Raw genomic sequence first — 24713 nt, forward strand, 5'->3', positions numbered from 1 at the left:
TGTCTTTCTGCTTCCATCTGGTTCATGTCTTGGTCAATCTCTCTCACTATTCCTCCTCTCTCTCTTTGTCTGTCCCTTCCAGAACTGAGGAGGACACGTGTATCTGACAACAAGGGAAAAACAGAGCCAAGATATTTACATGCCAAAACCAGCACTGGATCCACAGTAGGATGTGACAACACCAGAGGTTTTTAGGTGTTCGGTAAATGCAGTCCTGAAGTAATAAAACAGGAACAGGATGCATTTGAACTAAAAAAAAAAAAAACCCACTGGGATCTACTCACCAAAACAGAGGACATTCTGACAAAACAAAACAAACAAAAAACAATCTGAATTGACAATAAGACCACGAGGGGGGAGGAGCTGATCAACAGGACACACTTGAAGATGGCTAACCAGCAGGGAACACAAGTATGAATATGGACCAATCACATCCAGAGCAGCCAAATAGGAGCCCAAGGCCTCTCAGCATCTTTGTCACCTACACTGGGCCACTCTGCAACAAAGTGGAGGAGCTGGGAGAACCATGAACACACTCAGTGTCACCAACTACAACCATGCTAGCATGTGACGTTAGCTCATTGTGCTAATTTGGTTTCCTCGACTGGTCACATGACCCTTCAGGTCACTTGTAAATGAATAAAACACAAGAACAAAGGAATCCTTGACAGAAATTTTTAATCTAGAACTTGTCAGGAATGCCAGCCAATGAGACAAAAGAGCACAAAGACATCACCCAATAAGACATTAGGAAACCAGAAACACCCAATGGGAACATTGGAACACTTTCAGAGGCATCATAGAGGGGAAGGGCTGAAAATGAAGGAGGCTTGTTTGTTTTTTACTCCTGTGTCCTGACACCATGGTAATGTAGAGCGAATGTAACGGCAGAACCACAGTGAACCTCCATCTGTGATAAATATTTTGTCACCTGGTGCACACAAAAACATGTAACTGCAACAACATGAAGGCGCGTGTGCATGAGCACGCACATGCATGTGCCTGTGTGTACACCCGGTCATGTCTAGCCGCAGAAATCATATAACCACAGGCCATGATTCAACATAACTCGCTCTCTGTCTCTGTCTCTCTCACGCACACACACACACACACACACACACACACACACACAGCGCTCATTTTTAATTAGAGAGAAATAAGTCATCTGGTACAAACCATGTTGAGGAGAGATTTTTCTGGCTGGGACATTTCAGCCTTTGTTGGGGGACCACAGTCCCTCTTCCCTTTGCTTAGCCTGCTGCTCTTTTCAAAAACACTTGTTGCACATTATTCGGTATGAAGGATTAAAAGGTGGTGAATCCAGCATCACGCCCCTGTACACACTCTGTCAGGATAGGACACTGTTTCCACAAGGGAGCCTGATACTGACACCCTGGGACGTTGGGGTGGGGGCAGAGTCTTACAGATTGCCACTGTCACCAGCAACATGAGGCACAAACATATGACTCGCTTTCCCATGATGCCATGTTTTGCACACCTCACTACTTCCTGTGAGGAAGACAAATGGCATTGTAAACATAAATTTGTCATCCTATGTTCCAGTGGCAGAGGTGTCTCCAGTATTTCACTTCTTTTGTCTGTCATTCCTGCACCAACAGAACCAGAGATGAAAATCCAGACAGCAGGATTCAATGATGAGGACAAGGGGGTTCTTGAAACTTCTAGAAGGTTAATGTTCTCATCTCATCTTCTTCAGTCTTGCTCGGTTCTCTTTGTTTCTTTTCTTTAACAAGGCAATGTAATGGTTGAAGAGACCTTCCTGTTCCTTTTTTCTGTAGAGGGCGTTGAACCGCCAGTCGCCATGGTAACGCACACAGAACTTCTTGAAAGTTGCTCTGTTAACAAAGTGGATCAGAACATCAGTGATGTCATCACTGATGAGAAATTACATCACAGGGAGATCATGTTCAGGTAACCATGGAGATCCCCAGCATGTGGCCAGTTAACCTAAATCCCACAAAATAATGATGTCACAACGGTTCTTTTGCTCTGAAGACATCTGTCAATGTCAGAGCGATTAGATGTGGTGGTCAAGGTGGAGGACCCACGAACTGATCAGCACCCTCAGGTAAATGTCACTGAGGTCAGCGCCTGAAAACGTCTGTCTAATGTGAGTTGGCATGCATGGACATGTCTGATGTGATTGAAATACAAGAGGAAGAAGAACGAGGACTGTTGTACATCATTGGCTGCCAGCAACAGGTAGCAGTGACCCCTAGGTGACATTAAGAGTTCAGATCTGTGGTTAACACCATGTGATATTTGGCAGTATGGCGTGTGTGTAAACATTGTGTAGCTGGTGGATCAGGTGACCTGGTCACTGAACAAAGCATGCTCGTCACCCGCTGAAGTCAACTGACAGGAAGTTCAATAACCGATACCTGCTGGTGATCTTTGCTTCGTCCAGCAGCTGCTTGAAGTCCTCTCGAGCTTTATGGAGCTTACTCTTCTTCTCCCTGTACTCATCCCTCATCCTGCTCTTGACGTACTGATCAAACACCTGCACTCATGCAGACAGGACACACACACGCACACACACACACACACACACACACACACACACACACATAATAAAATGATGGAATGTGATGGATGATGACATTGATTGACCCCTCCAGGAGACATATTACAAGAGCTTCCTTAGGTGATTGTTAGGTCATGATGGTGGCAATTGTTGATCAGGACTGAGGTCAGAGAGGAAGTGTCTGTCATGTGACCCCTGTTTCAATAAATGTTCAACAAATCAGAACTTGGCTTGCTGTCTGTTGCTAGGAGACAGTCAGCTGATGCACCTGTTTTCTGTGGTTGGAGGTCAGCAGAAGGTAACGAGGGTCAAACACCATCTTGTGAAGCTCCTTTTCCCAGGTTGAGAATGCTGACACCTGATACACATAGGTAGAGGTCACCTCACAGCACTGTGTGCACGTGTGTGTGTGTGTGTGTGTGTGTGTGTGTGTGTGTGTTACCCCTCTCTCAAGCATCATTTCCCTAAAATGAGTGATGCGAAGTTCCAGGGGGAGGGGTGTAATGTCTGCTGGTGGAGGGATGAGTGATGCTGACTCCTCCGTCCTATAGAGAGACAGCAGGTGTTATGTTGCCTGCCTCCTGCAACCAATCACCTCACGCTTCATGACGACTCACCTGTTTCTCTTAGAATTGTGCTCAGATCCATCTTCTTCATCTTCATTACAATGGAGACGAGATGAGCGACAGATGGAGCTACTGTCTGTCAAAAGCATACAGACATATTAATTCATGACCCATCATTCATCAGACATACTGACACCATATTGACTTTTTCACTGCCATGTTGGTGTCAGGAAATGGAAATGTGAATGAATAAGAGACATGGTGAGCAAGGTGGCACTACTAACTGCTAAGTTCAAGTCCTTAGCTGGTCTATAACAACCTAGAAAGAAAAAGCCTGAAAGAAGGTGTGTAAATTTATATGTGTGGCAGGTAATTAGTTGCTAAAGTGAAGAATAGACAACATAGAATATAAAATATAGAATAGGAGGTTTAGAGCAGCAAAAGTCACTGAGGCCACTGAAGACAGCTACAGAGGTGTTCAGGGAACATCAGTAAATCTGTGTGAGGCATTTAGGGGGTATTTGAAATTCGCGGCCTTGCCCTAAAGCTGCTTTATTCCAGGGTTGGTGTTTTTACTTTTGTTTATCAAGGTGTCCCTTTCTCTTTTGTGAGGAAACAATGCTTTAACTATGAATTATGGGCTAAACTTCCAGATTACACATCTCTTAAATTAGCTGTATTAAAAAAGCTAGTGACTCCCACCTGTATCCATTATTCATCTCCATATATTCATTCACATAATACTGTATACAATTTTTCCACATTATAAATGCTGAGTTGAATTGCAGCGTTACGTTTTCACTTTATATTTTATTAAATGTCAGCTACACATTCTTAAATGTTTCGAGAAGTTTAGTCACATTGTTTAACCCTTTCCAACATCAACCTCTAGATGCATCTTTATATTTACACGTTTAAATGTGTTTCCTGTTGCTAAGTAGACACACAAAGTTTTATTGTTTTGATTTGTTTCATCATTTTATATTTTATTGCACAATTTATTGTATTTTTCTATCCTTTTTATTCCATGAAGTAGATCAGATATGATAATAAAAACTGTATTTCTTTTTAAGATCCTTTAAATCAAAGGTTGCGTTGAGTTTAAGTGGCCATTGGCTGTCGGTCCTTGTCAGTAAACTTCGTCCGTGACTCACTGTCGGTCCTCTTCTTTCTCTTGTGCGGCGGGTCTTCAATAATGCAGCTGATGTCTCTGCCAATCAGCTCGCCTGGTTGTTCCCAGACAGACCGGTGGATTGTGGGATTGAAGAAGAAGATTCTGTCATCTCCAGTCCATACCACACACCTGGACACACACACACACACGCACACACACTTTACCATCTCCTCCCCCTGCTGGATCCTGCCTTGACCGCAGGCAGAAACAAAGCAGCTAATGAACACTGCCAGGTCTTTGGCCACATCAGCATCGTCTCTTTGGTCCCCGGACACACACACATACCTGTGCATACAGGTAGATTAGCCGTTACCAAGTGGTCACCTAATGGGGACACATTAAGTAACAATAGTGGATGAAATGTTTTCTAGAAATAAAGACCAGTTATTGTTGGATCAGTTGTTTGTTTTTGTGGACCACCTTCCCTCCAAGACTTGAAAGTGCATCATCTTTGTGTGTGAACACATTCAAAGAACAATGTCTGAAACATTAATAGCTTTTTTATCCACAATCCCCAAATCTGTCTGATTTTGATCAATTTGATTCTCTGATCAATTGAACAGAAAACACACATGGATAAAGTCGCTGTTGAAGTGGACATGCTCAACTCAATTTGCGCTTATTGAACATGTTTAAACACACACTGATCAACTCCAACATATGTGTGTTTGTGTATGTGTGTGTATGTATGCATGTGTGTGTGTGAGTGTGTTTGCCTCATGTTGTCATGGAAACACTGTGGAAAGAGTCTCCTGAAAATCAGAAATGTTCCTGCAGCTGAATTATTTTTTGTAAAAGACAAAAGTCAATCATCATTAAACACACTATTAATACAACTATGTGTGTGGGGGTATGAAAGTGCGTGTAAGTGTGAGAGGGAGAGAGAGAGAGAGAGAGAGAGAGAGAGAGAGAGAGAAAGAGAGAGCAAGCAGTTACCATGGCGACCCTGGTACAGGAGCAGAGGCAACAGGACGATTGTCTTTTCCTCCATCTTCTTCCCTTATATCCTCATCTTTCCCCTCCCCTTTGTCTAAAGACACAGTAACACACTGTCATGCATGCACACATGCACGCACACACACACACACACACACACACACACACTCACACACACAAACACACACACGGGTTATCAGCTCAAAAAATCTAAACAATAATTCTTAGATCACATGCAAAGTCCAGTTCATCCAGGCTTGAGAACAGGGCCGACTGAAATTCATGGGGATGGCCTAGAAGTTTCACAAATGTCCCAGTGGTTTGAGATGAGTGTTGGGGACAGGATGCCTTGTCTAACTCCAGACTTCACTGTGAATTATTCTTTCAGAGTATTCTTCAGCATGACAGTACATGTAAAGTGTTCATATAATTTAATGGTGACAATTTCTGGTGGAATTCTACATGCCCTTAAGATCTTCTGTAGGCTTTCATGGTCCACACTTCAAATGTCTTCTTAAACACAATGAAGTTGACAAACAAGGAGGGGATTCAATGTAGTACACTGCACATGTACTCTGTACATCCTCTGTCATGTCACTGCTGGATCCTTTCAAGCTTTCCCCTATGTCTCAGTGTTTGTCTATCTCTCCTCCCATTGCTCCCCCTCCCCTCTCCCTCTCTGGGTGTTCATGTTCCCTGGTGATTGGAGGACTTGTTCCTTCAGGGCACATTAGCAACCCTTGTCTTTCATCTACACATCTCTGGATCATCCGTTATATCGTCCGAGTCGCCAGCATGTTATCATTGTCATCTCCTCCCTCCTTCGGTCTTCTTGTTCCTTTGTGAGTGAGCATTTCCGGCCTTGTAATTCCCACCTGCATGGCTCCACTGGCGATGATCGCCTGTGTGACTCCTTCACCCTCCTCATAATCCAGAGTACCCGACACCATCGTGGCAATTGTTCACCTTTGGTCCAGCTCAATTTGTGGATGTCTTTGTGGGGGAATATGATTGCCTTGCCATGGTTCCCCCATTGTCCCCAACCTCCCACTGTTATTGTTTCAGTATCAAGCTATGTTGTGGGTCTTTGAAGACTACACATTGGAGGTGCTTGTACCAGTCATTCTTGTCCTTGTTCTCCACCATGGTGGTCAGAGAGTAGCCTCACACGATGGTCAGATTTCATTGTCTGGTGTTGAGTCTTGCCCTGATAACCCTGCCACTGATGGGTTCCTATTCTGTAAGAGATTTAGCTGTTGTTTTGCTTGCAGTGAGAGCCTCAACACTGGAGTGTGCAACATCTTTGCTGGATTTGTTCTCCTCTGTTGACACCTGAACCAATCCATCTGCACTTGCTCAGTCCACCAATTTCCAAATTATTGTAATGCATTTCATTGGTGACTTGAGCTGTCTCCGATGGTAAAGAAAGTCCATGCTTCAAGATGGGCTGTTATTTAGGTGCTTGGGCTCCTGACTTCCCCAGTCAGGATTTAATCTAGAGCCATTTGGCTACTTTACTGTTGGACCCCTGGTTCTTGGGTTAGTGTACTTGCTGTTTCTATGACAAAATGGGATTTGCTGAGGTGTTCCCCTTTAACCTGTCCAAAATTGTTAAGCCTGACCAGGGCTTTAAGCCCCAGCTGGCAAAGCTCACAGGGTCCTTGAGGAACACAAGCTCCCCACCATGTACCAGTGCATGCAGAGTTCACATATATAGGTGTAATTATGAATACACACCCAGTTACAGTTACTCATTATCCTAGACTTCAAATGGAAAGTTACAAAGTTTGAGCATTTCCTAACTCATAGTGGTATGCTCTTCCAACAATGTACTACCTTTAAACAACAGAACATTCTGGCAGAAGGAGTGTTAACACCTCACAGTCTCCTCTAGCAGTGGTTCTGGCGATCTGAGTAGGGTAACCTCTGGATGTGTGACTATACACTATACTTGTGCAGTGGAGGTGGTGCCAAACCATGCAAGACTTTTCTTAGCAAGGAAACTGCAGTGTTGGTAAATGAATTGCTTCTTGTCCAGTACTTTTCCAGTCAATCACACTGATTGATTACCAAGAATCCCAGTGTCCTGAGGACTGTGTCTCACCTGTTTTGTCTTAGTCATTCCAGCGATCCTCAGCAGCAATGGTTCTCTGTAAGAAACGTGATCTTCAGCCATCCCTCCCCTCCCTGACACAAATAAACAAAATCATCCACAATAATCCTCTCTGTCTTTCAGCGAACTTTGTGATGTAACTGTGTCAGTAACAAGCAATGAAGAAAAGAATTCCATCAAAGAAATACAATCTGACAAATGATCACAAAGATCCTCCAGCAAACATTGGCTTAACATTACAATATTAAATGTGACAGCACACATGGTCATGTGGCTGTGATGTAACAGGCCATCAGTAACAGAAGCGACACATCAAACCTGAAGCCTCAAAACACAGAAATCAGACAGGCAGACAGACAGAAATATAGACAGACAGTCAGAGAGACAGACAAGTCTTACGGAGTCTGTAGTTGGTCAGCAGAGTGAATTTTGAGGATAACTGAGATGAGATGATTGAAGGCCGGATTTCTTTCATGACCTGAAAGAAAATGGAGTTATTGGACAGGGATGTGAATCTAAAATGAACCAATGTGGAACATTAACAGAATTAAAATGTCAACATTCAGTTATATTTTCATAATTTCCATTTCCAATGCAATTTGGATTTAGGTTGGAGCCTATCCCAGCAGCCTTCATCCTGTACAGGTCACCAGTCCATGGCAGGGCCAACACATAGAGACAGACAACCATTGGCTCTCCCAGCCACGCCTACGGTCAATTTAGAGTCTGGATTAACCTGGTCCCTCTTGATGTCTTTGGACTGTGGAGGAAGCTGGAGTACCAGAGAGAACCCAGCAGGAACAGGGAGAACATACAGATTCACACAGAAAGACCCCGTGCTTCAGCCGGGACTCAAACCCAGAACCTTCTTGCTGTGAGGCAACAGTGCTAACCACTGCACCACTATGTAAGGACGAACAGTTTAAAAAGAAGATAATTATTATGAGTTTATTTGCTCAGGATTATGTGCCATCTCTGCCCAGGCATTACAGGTGCAATGAGCAGTTGTACATTTTCCCTGCCAAATGAACAACAAATCATATCATGTATTACTGTCAATCATGTTCTGAATTGTATACATTAATTTAGGTGGTGTTTTGTGTAGAAACAGACATTCTCACCTGGACAGGTATGACAGGTACAATCAATGGCCTGTCAGTGCTGATCTGAGAGAGAGAGAGAGAGAGAGAGAGAGAGAGAGAGAGAGAGAGAGAGAGAGAGAGAGAGAGAGCGTTTGTACATCAGCATGTCCACCTGTCTCACCAAATTCTCCTCTACACATTTATATCTCCATAAATCTGTCTTTAAAACCTATCTTCTCTATGTCTTTCTTTCCGCAAAACTCAGTCTCTCCATCTCTGTAAATCTCACCTGTGTGGAAGAACACAATCTTCTCTCCAGGCTGACCAAAGGTTGTAGCCACACCCCTTTCAATCCATGATTGCTTAGAATGATGGGCCTCAAAGCTTTGTCTTGCTTCATGTTAAGCCCTGCCCTTTCCCAGTAAGCGCCACCTAAAAATGACATCATGGTTTTAGTGATCAGCTGTCTACCTATCACAAAAAATTATTATTAAGTTGTTGATATTCATGCACCATAGTGTGACATGCTCCTTTTTTGTGTGTGTGTGTGTGTGTGTGTGTGTGTGTGTGTGTGTGTGTGTGTGTGTGTGTGTGTGTGTGCGCGCACACACGTGTGTGTGCGTGTGTTTGGATTGCCATCATTTCTGTGTTGGATGTTCAGTGGAGCTGCAGCTGAAATCAGATTGTTAACCATGTTAACATGTTAACTGTTTGAACTTGAACTTTCAACCTGGCAGCTACAGACTACTCAGCTGTATTTGTAAAGCTCCTGACAAACAAACTGTTGAATCTTAAGTGTTTTACAGCATGCATAAGAAAAATACAAATTATACCATGACAGGAACAGAATGCAGCAATGATAAAATTCAGTAAGCACTTTAAAAGGCAACACAAACTCCGAGACAAAGAAATGAAGAGGTTAAATTGAGCAAGGTAAAACCTAATGAGATAAGGAACATTTCGATGTGTTGCTGCTCTCCTGGCTTCTACCAGTATATACTGATGACACTCAGCTCTACATCTCTCTCACCCCTTCAACAAAAAAAAAAACTGAGTCAGTCTGAGATGGAACTACAGGGGATGGATGGATGTTCCACCTGTAATTCCATTTTGAAAGGGCAGAACTTCTCTTCCTGTCACAGACCTGTAGCCTCATGACAACAGTAATTCTATCTCACCATCTCTGACATTGGTGACCCAGTCCAAGACATTCTCCAACATCTGTATCTGGTCAACCTCTGGCCCAGGTGCTTGTAATCTCCACCTGAACAACTGCAGTGTCCTTGGCTGAATATCAGACTCTGAAATCCAACTTTTTTTTTTTTTTGATCATCCAGAAAACCACAGGCCTTCCTGTGTTTAACTGACCTAACTGAGCTTCACTTCACTGGCTCGCCATTTCTGTGCCAATCTGATTCAAGGTGCAAGTACTTGTTTACTTATCTGCATTCTATGTCACCTGAACCATCTGCTACATCCATTCCTCTACTGTGCAGGCTGACATCTAATTAAGTCTCACTATTCATCTTGAGATGAAAATGCTTACTAGCTTGAGTCATATAGCAATACACACATATGTACATAATAATGTACACACAGATGAACACAACAAACACACACACACACACACACACACACACACATGGTTCTCCTAAGTCAGAGCTGTTTTATTCATGCCAACAAGTTGTCTGTTAGTTGGTGGCAGAGAACCTGCTCACCATGGTACCTGTGAGTACCTCGCCAGGACCAACATCCTGGTATTTGCATTCCTAAACCTGGTTAATGTTGACGTCCTGGGAACATGTGACTCTATCAGCAGATCAGACCAGGACCACCACTAGAGATGTTCCTTCATCAATTCAGTTAGGGTTATAAAGATTTTGAAAACTGGACCTGAAGATAAGATAAGATCAACTTTATTCATCCCGCAGTGGGGAAATTGGCACTGTTACAGTAGCAGGAGCAGAGAAGAAACAGCAGAAAAAGTACAGAGCAATAAAAAGCAAAAACTATAATGAACTATAATACACTATCATAAACTACAATAAATATTAGCAGCGTAAGTGTTGGGCAGAATAAATGTTGGCTATTGCACAGTACCATGGTAAGTATTGCACAGCAAAGTGTTAAATTTTCCACACAAGGTTGTCCAGGGTCTGGTAGTGGAGGTTACTGGGACCAGTGCTTTATCCCCTCCCTCTTAGATATGATCAATGTGGCGCTGGTATCTGGTTCCGTCCTTCAGTCCTTTAAAGTAGCAGGAATTAAACCCTCCTCAAAAAACAAGCCTGGATCCAGAAGTTCTACCAACTACAGACCAACATCACATCTTCCTTTTCTCTCCAAGGTTCTGGAGAAAGCAGCTGCTAAACAGCTCTGTGACTTCTCCACAGCAACAGCTGATTGCAGGATTCAGTCAGGTTCCAGGTTCATCCTAGCACAGAAACAGAACTAGTCAAAGGTACCAGTGACCTCCTACTGGTACCAGATGAGGGACTGGTCTCTGTGCTGGTCTGATTAGATCTCAGTGCAGCTTTGGTACCATTGACCACCATATCCTTCTACAGAGACTGGAACCTGTCACTGGTATTAAAGGAACCACACTAAACTGGTTTAGGTCATATTTACTAGGTCATCTCAGTTGGTACTAGTTAATGATGGTTCCTCTGAGACCACTACAGTCAGTTCTGGTGTTCCACAAGGGTCTGTGCTTGGACCAGTCCTCTTCACCTTGTACCTGCTTCCTCAAGGTCACATGATCAGGAAACACTCCATTAATGTTCACTGCCATGCAGACGACACACAGCTGAACTCATCAATGATCCACATGGAACAAACCAGCTGACTGAACTGGAGGCCTGTCTGAAGGACAGGAAACATGGAGGACCATCATTTCCTTTATTAAACTCTGATAAACTGAAGTTCTTGTGCTGGGCCCAAACACCTGAGGACCACCTGATCTAATGAGACAGGTACCCTGGATGGCACCACCCTGGCCCCCATCACCACCGTAGGAACCTAGCAATTCTCTTTGACCAGGATCCTTTCACTCCCACATTCAACAAATCTCCAGGACGCCTTCTTCCATCTACGTCGTAACATCGCTAAGATCAGACACATCCTGGCTCAGGAAGATGCAGAAAAACTAGTCCCTGCTTTTGTCACTTCCAGGCTGGATTACTGCACCTCCCTCCTACCAGGCTGGACTAATAAGTCCCTAAAGACTCTCCAGCTGGTCCAGAACGCTGCTGCTCGCGTGTTGACTAGAACTGGTAGCAGAGACCAGGTCTCTCCTGGACTGGCTTCTCTGCATGGCTCCCTCTCAAATTCAGAACAGAATTTAAAATTCTTCTTCTACCATCAAAGTCCTCAACAATCAGGCTCCTTCATCCCTGACAGAGCTCCTAGTCCCCTATGATCCAGCTAGAACCCTTCACTCCCAGGAGGCAGGGTTCCTGCTGGTTCCTAGAGTTTTTAAAAGTAGAACGGGAGCCAGAGCCTTCAGCTATCAAGCTCCCCTCCTGTGGAACCGTCTCCCAGTTTCGGTCCGGGATGCAGACATCCTCTCTAGGTTTAAGAGCAGAATTAAGACCTCCTTGTTGATCAGGCTTATAGTCAGGACTGCTTAGGCTGGCCCTTAGATCTGCTGCTATAGGCTCAGACTGCTGGGGATCTCCCATGATGCACTGGGCTTCTCTCTTTCCTCACTGTCCTCCTATATTTGTCATACATAAATTATACACATATGTGTCATGAGCTCGTCTTCTTCTCCGGAGCCTTCGGGCTCCCCATATCCCAGATCCCAGGTGGTGCTGGAGGAGGCTCCAGACCTGAAGAGGCTCAAGCTGCCACCCGTAGCTCCACCTGCTTACGTCCCCGTCTGTTCATCAGTCTCTCCTCCCTTTCTCTGCCTCTTTTTATCTCTGTCCCCCTCTTTCCTTCTGTCTCTCTGTCTTCCTCCATTCTCTGTCTTTGTCTCTGCCCCGCTCTCCTGCTTTCTTTCCCCCAACCGGTCAAAGCAGAAGGCCGTCCCAACTGATCCTGGGTCAGCTCAACGTTCCCGCCTGTTAAAAGGAAGGTTTTCGTCGCCGCTGTTGCAGGATGTGCTGCTGATGGAGAATTGTTGGGTTTAAATTCATTGAAGAAGTGAAGTACCAGACCTGCTCAACTTGTAAAGTGTCATGAGATAGCTTTTGTTGTGATTTGGCGCTATAGAAATAAAATTGACTTGACTTGACTCTTTTCTGCAGCTACTATGCTGCTGCCCCAGCACACCACCCCATAAAAAGATGGCTGACACCACCACCGTATCATAGAAGGTCCTCAGGCGTGCCCCCCACACTCAGAGGGACCTCAGTGTCCTGAGCAGGTAGAGTCTGCTCTGACCCTTCCTGTAGATGGCCGTGGTATTGTCTGATCAGTCCAGTTTGTTGTTCAGGTGAACACCTAGGTAATTATAGATGTCCCAATCTCAATGTCCATTTTCTGGATGTTCACCGGCGTCGGGTGGGACTGCGTCCACCTCCGGAAGTCCACCACCAGCTCCTTGGTTTTCCTTGCGTTGATCTGGAGTTGGTTCCTCAGGCAACAGTCTTCCAAGTCCTGGGTCAGTTCTTTGTAATCCTTGTCGTCCTCATCTGTGATGAGACCGAAAATTGCAGAGTCAACAGAGAATTTCTGCAGGTGACAGGTGGGTGTGTGGTGGGAGAAGTCTGCAGTGTAGAGTGTGAAGAGGAATGGAGCCAGGACCGCTCCCTGCGGGACCCCCATGCTGCAGACGACTGTGTCCGAAACACAGTCCCTGAACCTCACATACTGCGGGCGGTTTGTGAGGTAGTCCAGTATCCAGGATGTGAGGTGATGGTCCACTCCTTTATGCTCCAGCTTGTCCCTCAGGAGCACTGGCTGAATAGCACTGAAAGCACTGGAGAAGTCAGAAACCGGATTCTCATAGTGCTCCCGCGCTTCTCCAGGTGAGAGAGGGCTGGATGGAGGAGGAAGATCACGGCGTCATCCACCCCAATGCCACGCTGGTAGGCGAACTGCAGTGGGTCTGTGGATGAGCCCACCAGGAGGCGGAGATGTCCAAGGACCGGCCTCTCCAGGGTCTTCATCATGTGGGATGTAAGTGCCACTAGTCTTTAGCTGCTGTGGTCCTTGGGATGTGGTGTCTTGGGCACAGGGACCCCACAGGATGTTTTCCACAGCTGTGGCACTCTCCCCAGCTTCAGGCTCAGGTTGAACATGGGTTCAGCTATCCAACAGGTGGTCTGCGCAGGTCTTCAGGAGCCTGGAGCTGACTCTGTCAGGACCCAGTGTCATGGTTTGCAGTGCACCACTGGGTTCTCTGTGTCTCCCTGAATGCACCACCAGTCACTCACTCACTCCCTCAGTCAACCTCCTCTGCCAGTCAACCTCAATCACCTGCACCTGTCCCCACACTACATAGGTCTTGCTATCCCTTTGTTCTCTGCCAGATTGTTACACTTTTATGCCAAACTCTCCAACGATATCTCTCAAACTGACTTTCCGGCTTCGACCCTGCCTGATCCAACCATTCCCCTTTGCCCCAGCCCTGGTAACCATGTCTGCCCTTGAGAACTGCAAGTCTGCCTCTGTTGGGCCTGAGCCTGAAGGTACTTCAGGCGAAGACCCTATTATGTTTGCTCGGCAGAGCAACACATTAGCAGCACTAAAAAACACTACACTAACCAGTGTCCCAGGCCCCCCCAACACCCATGAGGCAGCTGGGCCAGACGGCCTGGAGCCAGTTTTCACATCCACACCATTCAAAACCTGGTCCTGGACTGTTCTTGCTGTCAATGAGCGCGCAATATGAGCATAATGTAATTTCACCCCCTGAACATTCATGAAATTCGCTGAAATTCGGCACACTTGTCCGCTCTGGCTAAACATTCAGTAATCAAAAGGAAAAAACACCACAAAAGTCTATAGCGCCACCTAGGGAGCCACACAACTAAAAGATAATTTTTTAAAATTTAAAGCGCTATAACTCCTCCCACGAATGTCCCACAAACATGGGACCAACACCGTTGGACTCGTCTTATGAAGACGCAAAATTCCTATACTCTGATCCCTGACCTGTCTACAACAGAATGTCCACAAATTGGACAAACCTGTCAGAATGAGCACTTTTTTTACTCCCTGAACAAAATCTATCTCCTCCTACGGCATTAACGATATCGCTTCCAAACTTTCACACATTAATCTCCCAACTGCGCTTTTCAAAAATCTTTAAAAACTTTGTAATAACTCACTCGGTGTCCATTTTACAAGCCATCAAAGTCGGGGACACACATTTTACGCTTACAATGGAAGTCTATGGGGAGACGGTGTCCTCTCAGGGTACATGCTGTCAAACAAACCCTTCTCACGTCTACACCATCTATCCCACAGCTCTACCAACCACACCACTGCATTCCTGACAAAAACCCCTCCAAGAACATGGTGTTCTGTGTCCCTCTTGACCAGCGTATGCCGACTTCTTCCTCTTGTCCCACTCCAGTCCTGGTGCTCCTCCTCTCTCTCCACTCTAGCACAGATCAAAGACAGAGCAGTGGGGGAGGGGTTCTTAAAGGGCCAGCTCTCAGCTCTGCTCTCACTCTAGCACAGATCAGAGACAGAGCAGTGGGGGAGGGGTTCTTAAAGGGCCAGCTCTCAGCTCTGCTCTCACTCTAGCACAGATCAAAGACAGAGCAGTGGGGGAGGGGTTCTTAAAGGGCCAGCTCTCAGCTCTGCTCTCACTCTAGCACAGATCAAAGACAGAGCAGTGGGGAGGGGTTCTTAAAGGGCCAGCTCTCAGCTCTGCTCTCACTCTAGCACAGATCAGAGACAGAGCAGTGGGGGAGGGGGTTCTTATAGGGCCGGCTCTCAGCTCTGCTCTCACTCTAGCACAGATCAGAGACAGAGCAGTGGGGGAGGGGTTCTTAAAGGGCCAGCTCTCAGCTCTGCTCTCACTCTAGCACAGATCAAAGACAGAGCAGTGGGGGAGGGGTTCTTAAAGGGCCAGCTCTCAGCTCTGCTCTCACTCTAGCACAGATCAAAGACAGAGCAGTGGGGGAGGGGTTCTTAAAGGGCCAGCTCTCAGCTCTGCTCTCACTCTAGCACAGATCAAAGACAGAGCAGTGGGGGAGGGGTTCTTAAAGGGCCAGCTCTCAGCTCTGCTCTCACTCTAGCACAGATCAAAGACAGAGCAGTGGGGGAGGGGTTCTTAAAGGGCCAGCTCTCAGCTCTGCTCTCACTCTAGCACAGATCAGAGACAGAGCAGTGGGGGAGGGGTTCTTAAAGGGCCAGCTCTCAGCTCTGCTCTCACTCTAGCACAGATCAAAGACAGAGCAGTGGGGGAGGGGTTCTTAAAGGGCCAGCTCTCAGCTCTGCTCTCACTCTAGCACAGATCAAAGACAGAGCAGTGGGGGAGGGGTTCTTAAAGGGCCAGCTCTCAGCTCTGCTCTCACTCTAGCACAGATCAAAGACAGAGCAGTGGGGGAGGGGTTCTTAAAGGGCCAGCTCTCAGCTCTGCTCTCCACTCTAGCACAGATCAGAGACAGAGCAGTGGGGAGGGGTTCTTAAAGGGCCAGCTCTCAGCTCTGCTCTCACTCTAGCACAGATCAAAGACAGAGCAGTGGGGGAGGGGTTCTTAAAGGGCCAGCTCTCAGCTCTGCTCTCACTCTAGCACAAATCAGAGACAGAGCAGTGGGGGAGGGGTTCTTAAAGGGCCAGCTCTCAGCTCTGCTCTCACTCTAGCACAGATCAGAGACAGAGCAGTGGGGGAGGGGTTCTTAAAGGGCCAGCTCTCAGCTCTGCTCTCTCTCTAGCACAGATCAAAGACAGAGCAGTGGGGGAGGGGTTCTTAAAGGGCCAGCTCTCAGCTCTGCTCTCACTCTCTGATCAGACTCAGGCTTCTAACTCCTCAACTACAAGGCCTCCACCCTGGACCAGGACACCCTGGGATTCAGGCCAGGGCTCAGGCCCTCACAACGCTGCTTGCAGCTTGAATTTCCCCTGTTTTTTCCCAGCCTGTTTTTGCCAGTTCCGTTTCTTTTGAGGACATCGTCAGTTTTCAGTTAAGCCTGAATAAAGGACATTTTCTATTTCAACTCCTGTTTCAAGTGTGTTGCATTTGGGTTCATACTCCCTACCGTTTCACCTGGAGCCTTCCTCAGCTTCATCCTCCTGAGCTGGTTTCTCACCTGAAGGGTTGTCAGGGACAGATTGGAAGAGGCAGCCACTTGGGGGCGGCGCCATCTTGGATCTTGAAATGACAGTATCAAGTGTTAAAATGTGTGAAGTACCATTAAACTCTTAACTCTTTTCCTTATGTAAAACTACAATTTCCATAACTGAGCTTGGTGTCTCTGTCCTAGATATAATGTTGCTATGTTTGGTGATCAAATAACAAGATTGGATGTTCGGATAGGGTTGCTGAACACAAAAAGATATTTCATTTGAAAATTCAACAATAGTTATAACATGAAATTAGTAGTAATTTACTGGGGAAGCACCAAGATGTAGATGTAGCCTTTTTAAATAATTGCATATACCATGGTAATATGACATCACCCTAAGTTAATCTTAGTGTCTTTTTTAAAATAGGAAATGCTGTTGTCTGAAGAAAAATTTGCATGACCCTAAATCGATCCCTGTGGTCATCAAGAACTCTTCAGGTCCAGTGTCATATACAGTCAGCGTGGGAGGTGGCCAAACCATGACGAGGCATGTGGCTCTATGTTAGAAAATATGTAGACATGTTTATGTTTTATTATCAAGAAGTTTTAGCCTGATGTAGAATAGTATGATAGTGTTGTAACCTTTATTCAGACCAAAGTAATGAAGTTTGTGCAGGATGTACCAGGCTGTGCTTACACTCCTAAGATAAGAGTTTGGGAAATGCCTTGGACAGTGAGGAGTCAGTGTCCCAACGCTCCCTGTGCAACTGTCCTTGAAAGAAGAAGAAAGAACAAAGGCGTGGTGGGAAGCTACTGAGAGGAGGAACTTTGCATAAATATGTTTGGAAGACACAGAGATGGTCAGTGCAGATGTAAACCTTTGCCTGGACTCCTTGCTGCAAGTAAAACTTTAATTGAGATCTCTGTCTCTGACAATTTGATCTTGTGTGTTGGGAAATTTTGTGGTATGAACTAACAGCAAAACTACAGTCTTTATCTTACTGAAATAATTTCCTGACACTCTACTTATCGTCACATTTATGCTGATAAATTCTGAATCAATACTTAGCTCATTGACTCCTATTAATGATTTCTGTTATGCATGGAAAAATCCACTAGGTAGCGACCACACCATGCTGTTCATAGTGCATGTTTCAGAAGACAGAGGAATCCCCTGAATTGTTAGGAATCTGGATATTAAGGCAGGGTTTGAGACATGAGAATATATCACAAGCCTCTCTGAAAAAAAAGTTTCAACAGAATATGTAATGTTTTGAACATTCCATTCTTCCCAAGGTGCTACCTCCTTTAAACTACAATCAAATCTCTAAGGTGTCTGTCAAGTCCATAGTTAAAATTTTTAATTTTCCTGTCTCCTGTCTTATCACTTACAAGGACACCAGCTAGTTCATCTTGTCATACACAAATAATGGTAATCAAATTGTGTGAAAATTGTTCAGCTTTAGCTGCACCTCTAGTTGCTCAGTGTGAATATAAAGTGGAATTCATTTTCATCCAATAGATCAACTGTGCTTGTGTTTGTAAAATCTCTCACTCTCTCTCTCTAATACACACACACACACACACACACACACACACACACACAAAGTAGGTAGCTTCCTTATTCCTTTGAAGTGTCTCGATCTAATTTTCTGACTTTCTCCCTTCATCTTCCTTCCCCTCTAATCCCAGGTCTCTATTTTCCTTCTTTCATAACTTTTCACCCCTATCCTCTCTGCTCCATCTTCTCTTCCTGTTTAGTCCTTCACCTCCTCTCATCCCTTCAAATACGTCAAATGGATTGTAAAATGTTTCAACTGAACATGAACCTCACAAGCCAATCTTAGGCAACACATTAGATGCAGGGTTTCCATGGCAATCCAGAACAGTCACCATCAGCACCAACAATGAAATGAAACCATATCTATAACCAAGCCTGAAAGAGTGGGTGTGGTCTGCATATAACATAAATGGATCATGTGTGATGTCATGCTGTTTACTGGTGTCACATCAAGAACAGCATGAAGGTGTTTTTCGGGGTGTGAGTGGACATCCAAACTAGCGGTACATTTTGCGATGATGTGGTGATGTAAACATGTCAGTCCAACCTGGTGCTGCCATGTCATGAGTCTGTCTTCCCAGTGTGTTTCTCCTCCCCCATGTCTGTGTGTGTCTCTCTCCCCTAGGGGCTGATCCAGTGAGCCAGCAAGTGTGTAGGTTGCGCACCTGTTGTCCATCAGTCATCAACCTCTGTCAAACCTGTCTCCACAGTCACTCTTCGTCAGATCGTCCAGTTTCCCATGTGGTACAACGGGTTTCAGGCTCTCAAGTTCTCTGCGTTTATGGTAACGTTCCTAGTGTGTTTACCATTGTGACCTACCTTGTTTCTCCTGTGTCTAGGAAATCCTCCTCTTCTGCCCGTACCCTGCCCACGGCAGCTGGATCCGCTTCTGATGCTCCCTATGTTTCACTGCCCTGCCTCACCTCACTGCCACCTCGCACCCTTCACTGGGACTTATGGGATCTCATAGCCACCGCACTCACAGGCTTCACTGCTCCACCCCAAGCCAATAATAGCACCATTAAAACACCTTTAACCTATTCTGTGTCTTTGGTATAAAGTAATTGCACATTTTATTCAGATTTCATGCATATTGTGGTGTGTTCTTTAAACAGTGACGGTTTTCTTAAAAGCAAAACCTGCAATACAGTATATTGCCTTGCTTACAATTTTGTTTTGTTTTGACAATATATTGTGTCATAGGCCCTGTACTAGTATACATATTGTATGACCAGATTCTTTCCAGTACACAGCCCAAGTGGTTTTCCAGCTGTCCTGGAATTCTGTTGATGTTCTCTAAATGAATTATTTTGTAGTGATTGGTGGTGTTTAAGATTTGTTCTTGGGTCATTCTTGTACTGCACTCAAGTAATTCTAATGTTCTCAAGTTGTAGCCAAGGGTTAGGGTTACTTGGTGTTTGGAGTTACAGTACTTCAGTCCATAAGAGTTGATCTACTGTTCTTCATATGTTCCAGACTAGTTCTCATTTGTTCTACAGTTGGTCCTTCGCCATGTTCTGTTGACTTCTGAACACAGATTGAGGAAGGAGCCTGTACTAGGATGCAGGATTTTCAGGTTAGTGGTATGATTTGAGAGTAATCCTGATACTTTTTAGTTCTAAAGATGGCTCACATTGCCCTGGCAACAACAGATCATGTTGTCATGGTAAGAGTGAGGTATGTTTCTGTAGTATCCTGAGAGATGTCTTGTTATCTAAAGGGAGCTGTAGGCTCCAGGTGTAAGTTACCTGCCAGGAAGTGTGTGTGTGTATATATATATATATATATATATATATATATATATATATATATATACACACACACATACAGGAAGTTCATGTCAAGCTTTTCTCTCGGTCTGCATACCATGTGCCAGTAAAAAGCCAAGAAAGCTATTATTTAGTGTCCTGTGTCCTCCTTGACTTTTCTGTGGTCACAATGTTATAGTTTCCATGGTAACAGCCACGGTTAAGGCCATGGTAGCAATAGGGTACTGAGGAAAAGCGTGAATCAAGAAGAAAAATTTCCTGCCTTAAACTTGTACTTCAAATATCACCTTTTAAATTTTTACTACACTGAACTTGGTGTATGTCTGTGCATTACTTGTGCGTGTGTGATTGTTAATTTTATCTTAAAACAGCTTGTGAGGGTAATTGATGAAGATGAGGAGGAAGGGTCTAGGTCAGGGGTGTCAAACTGATCCAGTAAAGCGCCATGTGGCAGCAGGTTTTCATTCCAAACAAGCAAAAGCAACACCTGATCCAACAAATGAGGTGTTTGGGCACAGCTTAGTTGATTTCAGGAGAATGAATAAAAAAACACAGGAATGGTCCTTGGTGGTACAGCAAGCAGCTGTCAATCATGCAGGCAGTGTTGTGTTTCTTCTACACACACTCAGACATGACAGGACAAGAGCAGATCAGTGTTCGCCAAGTGACCAAGGTTTCTGCTTCCAATAATCTATCAACAATCTGTGATCCTCAGATCATCAAGCGCAGTTTCTCTCATGCTTATTTGGTTCATTCAGATCTGAATATGAGCACTTGTGATTTAACATTGTGAAACTACAGCAGAATTACCTTTCTGGTGATTTATTCATCTTCTTTTATTAATCGGCAAGAGAGAAGTCAAGTCGATTTTATTTCTACAGCGCCTAATCACAACAAAAGTTCTCTCATGACACTTTACAGGTAGAGCAAGTCTAGAACCTCCCTCCTTCAATGAATTTACACCCAACAATTCTCAATCAGCAGCACATCCTGCGAGAGAAGATGACAATCAAGATGAAAAGGAGGTGATTTTTTCACATCAGCAGCTATTCACCCATTCTACTTTGTTTGTTGTAGTTTGTGTGTCACACACAAGTTTCACCTGCAGAAGGAAGTTTACAATGAGCAGATAGTCTGATCATCAGGGAACATGAGGACACTAGGAACACAAACACCATCCATCTGCTGAGGATGGTTTCACTCATCGGCCTCCGTAGAAACCATGACAGTGACAAGAACTGGACGCAACCAGGATGATGGCTTTGTAGACAGGCTCATGCTCCCTGAGGCATTCACAAACACCAAAGTCCATCCCGCTTGATTGACAGTGCTGCTGCTGCTTATGAGGTGATTAATTGCTGTGGATCCTTGGTATCATTTACATGATCACTTATCAATAACAGTAATATTTGACAATGAACTCCGAAAGGCTGCTCCTTTAAGAACTAATTTCCTCATCAATCGCTGATGAGAGAGCAGAATCACAGCACAGTAACAAGATCCTCTGCATTTTAAAAGTAGGAATGAATGATTCTTCATATTCAGAAAGCAGCAGAACAGGCAGCAGTAATGTACATGCTGCGTAATCTAAGTACTGACCAACAGGCCAAGATCACTTTGTTAACCAGCTCAAAAGAAAAACACAACCCTAAAGAGAATACATCACCTTGGTTGGGTGTTGAAGCAGACAAGGTTCTGATGGTAGAGTCACAACAACAACAGAAAATGAGCCAATTACTCATCAAAGCATCAATGGAGCTATGGATTTGTGAAAGAGCGAGACCTCCCTGCTGGTTTCTCTCCTCTTTGCTGAAGGCTTTCTTTCTCTCTGTCATGTAGCTGTAAGTCTATTTTCAGTCACAACACCCTGAGCTGCTGATTGGTTTCGGTGCTGCGGAAAACCAAAGCAGTTGCTTCTGCTGTAGGAATGCACACTGAAAAAATCATGCACATACTGAAGAGCATCGGAACAGAATTAAGCTGAAGCCTGAGGTGGCCAGGCAGTCAAGTAACATCAGCGACAGGGAGGCTACATGAAGCCTGTTTGACAGGTATGTAATGTTTATGGGAGGGCTACATGACGTCTACACAACAGTAATATGATGGTTACATGACCATAATATGACAGCTACACCTCAGTAATATGACGGCTGCATGCAGTTATTCAAGAGAAGAGGAAGTCAGAGGTGCCAGGGAGGTTAAATCTTGAGAATAGGTAAACATCAAGTGAAGAACCTTTTTGGACATGCGTTCATCTCCTCCATCGATGTAATTATAAAACACATACACTTACAGTTTTAAGTCTGAATAAAATTAACATTGACATTGTCTCTGCAAACGCCTGTTATTGATCCAGAAACACGCCTTGTTCATTGTCATCCCTGTTACCGTTGATTGACCGGAACTTTTAGGTTTTCACAGAATAAACAGAAGCTGTGTTGTAAACAGCAAATGTTATAAATCCTCACCTCTTCATATCGTTGATGAACTTACCTTCCTGGCAGCCATCTTTCTTTGGACTTTGGGCTCTGTAACTCACCTGAACACTGGACTGATGCTACAGCTGACTGATACACTCACCTGAGGGTGGAGTGCTGAGGCTGAGCGGCTGGAAAGGGCACACTGAGCATCGTTGCTGTGGAGGGTTGGAGGTTTCCTCAGATTCCACCTCTCTGGTCTTCTTAGTTTCTCTTGTCATGTGACCTGTCCACACAAAGACATTGTGTCACCGTTCATGGTGAAACAACATTTGCTCACATTATAATGGATCATTTCTTTTCTCTCTTGAAATCAATAATTACATGAAACCACTCATCCTTTACTGTAGCACCAAACTCAGGACAGAGTTTACATTTTGGCATTGACACTATGAACACTGTCAGTCGAAAGAATTTTTTGACTTTGTTAGCAAAAGATTTCCTGGTATACAACAAAACACTGGACTGCAGATTACTTTCAGCACTAACATTAGCAATACGATTACAAATCCCGCTTGGATGTCTGTCAGCCAGCCTGGGACAGCTGACTGTGTATGAAATCACTGAAGAATTGAAGAGAATCATAATGTAAATCAACCTGGATGGTCCCCATGATTTATCCAATCATCACATCAAGCACAGGAACATGAATGGCAACATTATGGTGGGACTGTAACCAACTCTGCAGCTGCTTGTGGTCTGTCCTCAAAGTTCTTCTGATAATGTTCCAAGATGAATCAGAAAAGTCATGCTGGGAGGTATGAGAATGAAGGATGAAAAGTCAGAGGTTGGCAGACTTCTGACTTTTCACTTGTCTGAAATTTCCTTTAGCAGATCTGTGTGTGTGTGTGTGTGTGTCTTTATGGATGCGTGTCAGATCCGCCCGCCTCCAAACATTTGTGCTCCTTTTAGGAAAAGACTGACCTAAATCTGCTGACAGCCAGCATCATCACAGCGACAATATAACATCTGTTTAGAGACTGAGCGGGCTAACGCGCTGGGATGCTCTGCTCATGATGATAAACACTGTTCAAATGTGAATGTAATCTGTTGTCCAGATTTACCCTGGTGGCACAAGACTGCCAACAGTAGAAATTGTTATGGAAGTGTTTCGATGAAGGATTGAAGCAGAGCAAAGTAGCTTGAACTGCTTGTTATTGATGAAAGAACGTGTTTAATGAAAGTGTGTCAGTGGGTCTGACATCTGTGATTGATTCTTCAAGTCCGCAGACATCCTGTCATGAAGCTGTACTGGTTCCTGCCCGTAGGTCAGAGTCTTCCAGTGCATCTGCTCGGGAAAAAATTCGATCACCCAATGACCCCAGGTTTGGGTAACCCTAACCTTCAAGAGTTGTGGAGTTAGGACAAGGTTCTGGAAGTTTGCCCATCTGGTCTATACCTGTTTTGTTGAGAAGGCTTCTGACCCAAATCGTCGAGGGACACTGCAGGAGATGCTGCAGAAGTAAGGGGGGATGATATTCAGGGACGTCCAATCTCTGCACATCAAAAGCAGGAGTTGTATTCGAGTTCCTTGTGGTGAGTCAAACTCATTCTTGTTGGGGGTTAGTGTCTGACAAAGCTGTACCTTGTCACCAATTCTGTTCATGATCTTCATGGAGGTGTAGTCGTGGTTGTGGGAAGTTGTAGGTCAGTGGCCAGAGAGTTGTATCGGGTTAGGTTACATATTCACTCCTGCCATTTGCTACAATTGTACAAAAGGTAATAAATCTTATTGTGTCCAGCTGAGCTCCGCCGCCTGACTCCCATAACTAGTTAGCTGTTGTATGTCGGCTCATGTTCAAAGACGGGGGCACATCTGCAAGGAACCCTACTGCAGCTGACAATCACTTCCCATAATGCTCCACTGGTTGATTCGAATTGGACCAATCACTGTCAGACTGCTTGTAACTGCACCTTTATGTGAGTGTGTCATGTGTGTCATCCAAAGAAATACATATTGACAATCTCTAAAGTATGATTTAAGGCTGAAAGCCACAAACCCAATCAGTTCCTCAAAATGAGCACAGCTGTCATGGCAACATTGCAGACACAAATGTAACATCCCCAAAATACTTTTTTTTCTCCAGGAGTCACAGGTTCAATGCCAGCTGAGTGACAGTTACAGATGGGCTGCCTTTCACAAATAAATGAACCAACCTGTATTTATGTTTCTGTGTGGCCAGAAAAGTGAGACACTGAAACCCAACCTCCATTGTTGCTAAATACCTGACTGGATGGTGATGTGGAAAGATTTGTTACTCCAAAACTCATCATAAAATTTTGGTCCGAGTCTCATTTTGGAGG

The 24713-nt window shown here is 44.6% G+C and overlaps 1 protein-coding gene across 3 annotated transcripts in view; it reads right to left on the minus strand.

Moving 5' to 3' along the window:
* Window positions 1-479: 479 nt before the first annotated feature.
* Window positions 480-24713, minus strand: part of tcerg1l (transcription elongation regulator 1 like) — a 44682-nt gene continuing 20448 nt past the window's right edge. The window contains exons 2-13 of one of the 3 annotated variants that reach the window (XM_086195197.1): window positions 23809-23905; window positions 22513-22635; window positions 8706-8848; window positions 8456-8500; window positions 7734-7812; window positions 7326-7408; window positions 5222-5334; window positions 4266-4414; window positions 3163-3247; window positions 2814-3090; window positions 2403-2521; window positions 480-1856 (exon numbers count right to left, since the gene is read on the minus strand). In XM_086195197.1, the coding sequence (XP_086051323.1) occupies window positions 1700-1856; window positions 2403-2521; window positions 2814-3090; window positions 3163-3247; window positions 4266-4414; window positions 5222-5334; window positions 7326-7408; window positions 7734-7812; window positions 8456-8500; window positions 8706-8848; window positions 22513-22635; window positions 23809-23905 (1470 nt within the window). In that variant the 3' untranslated portion in view covers window positions 480-1699. The remainder of the gene's footprint in view (window positions 1857-2402; window positions 2522-2813; window positions 3091-3162; window positions 3248-4265; window positions 4415-5221; window positions 5335-7325; window positions 7409-7733; window positions 7813-8455; window positions 8501-8705; window positions 8849-22512; window positions 22636-23808; window positions 23906-24713) is intronic. The other 2 variants (XM_086195196.1, XM_086195195.1) reach the window with 2 other exon arrangements.

The sequence above is a fragment of the Aulostomus chinensis genome, chromosome 23, assembly GCF_037954235.1.
Source record: "Aulostomus chinensis isolate RoL2024-O1b breed Wild chromosome 23, RoL_Achi_v1.0, whole genome shotgun sequence".
NCBI classification, from domain to species: domain Eukaryota; kingdom Metazoa; phylum Chordata; class Actinopteri; order Syngnathiformes; family Aulostomidae; genus Aulostomus; species Aulostomus chinensis.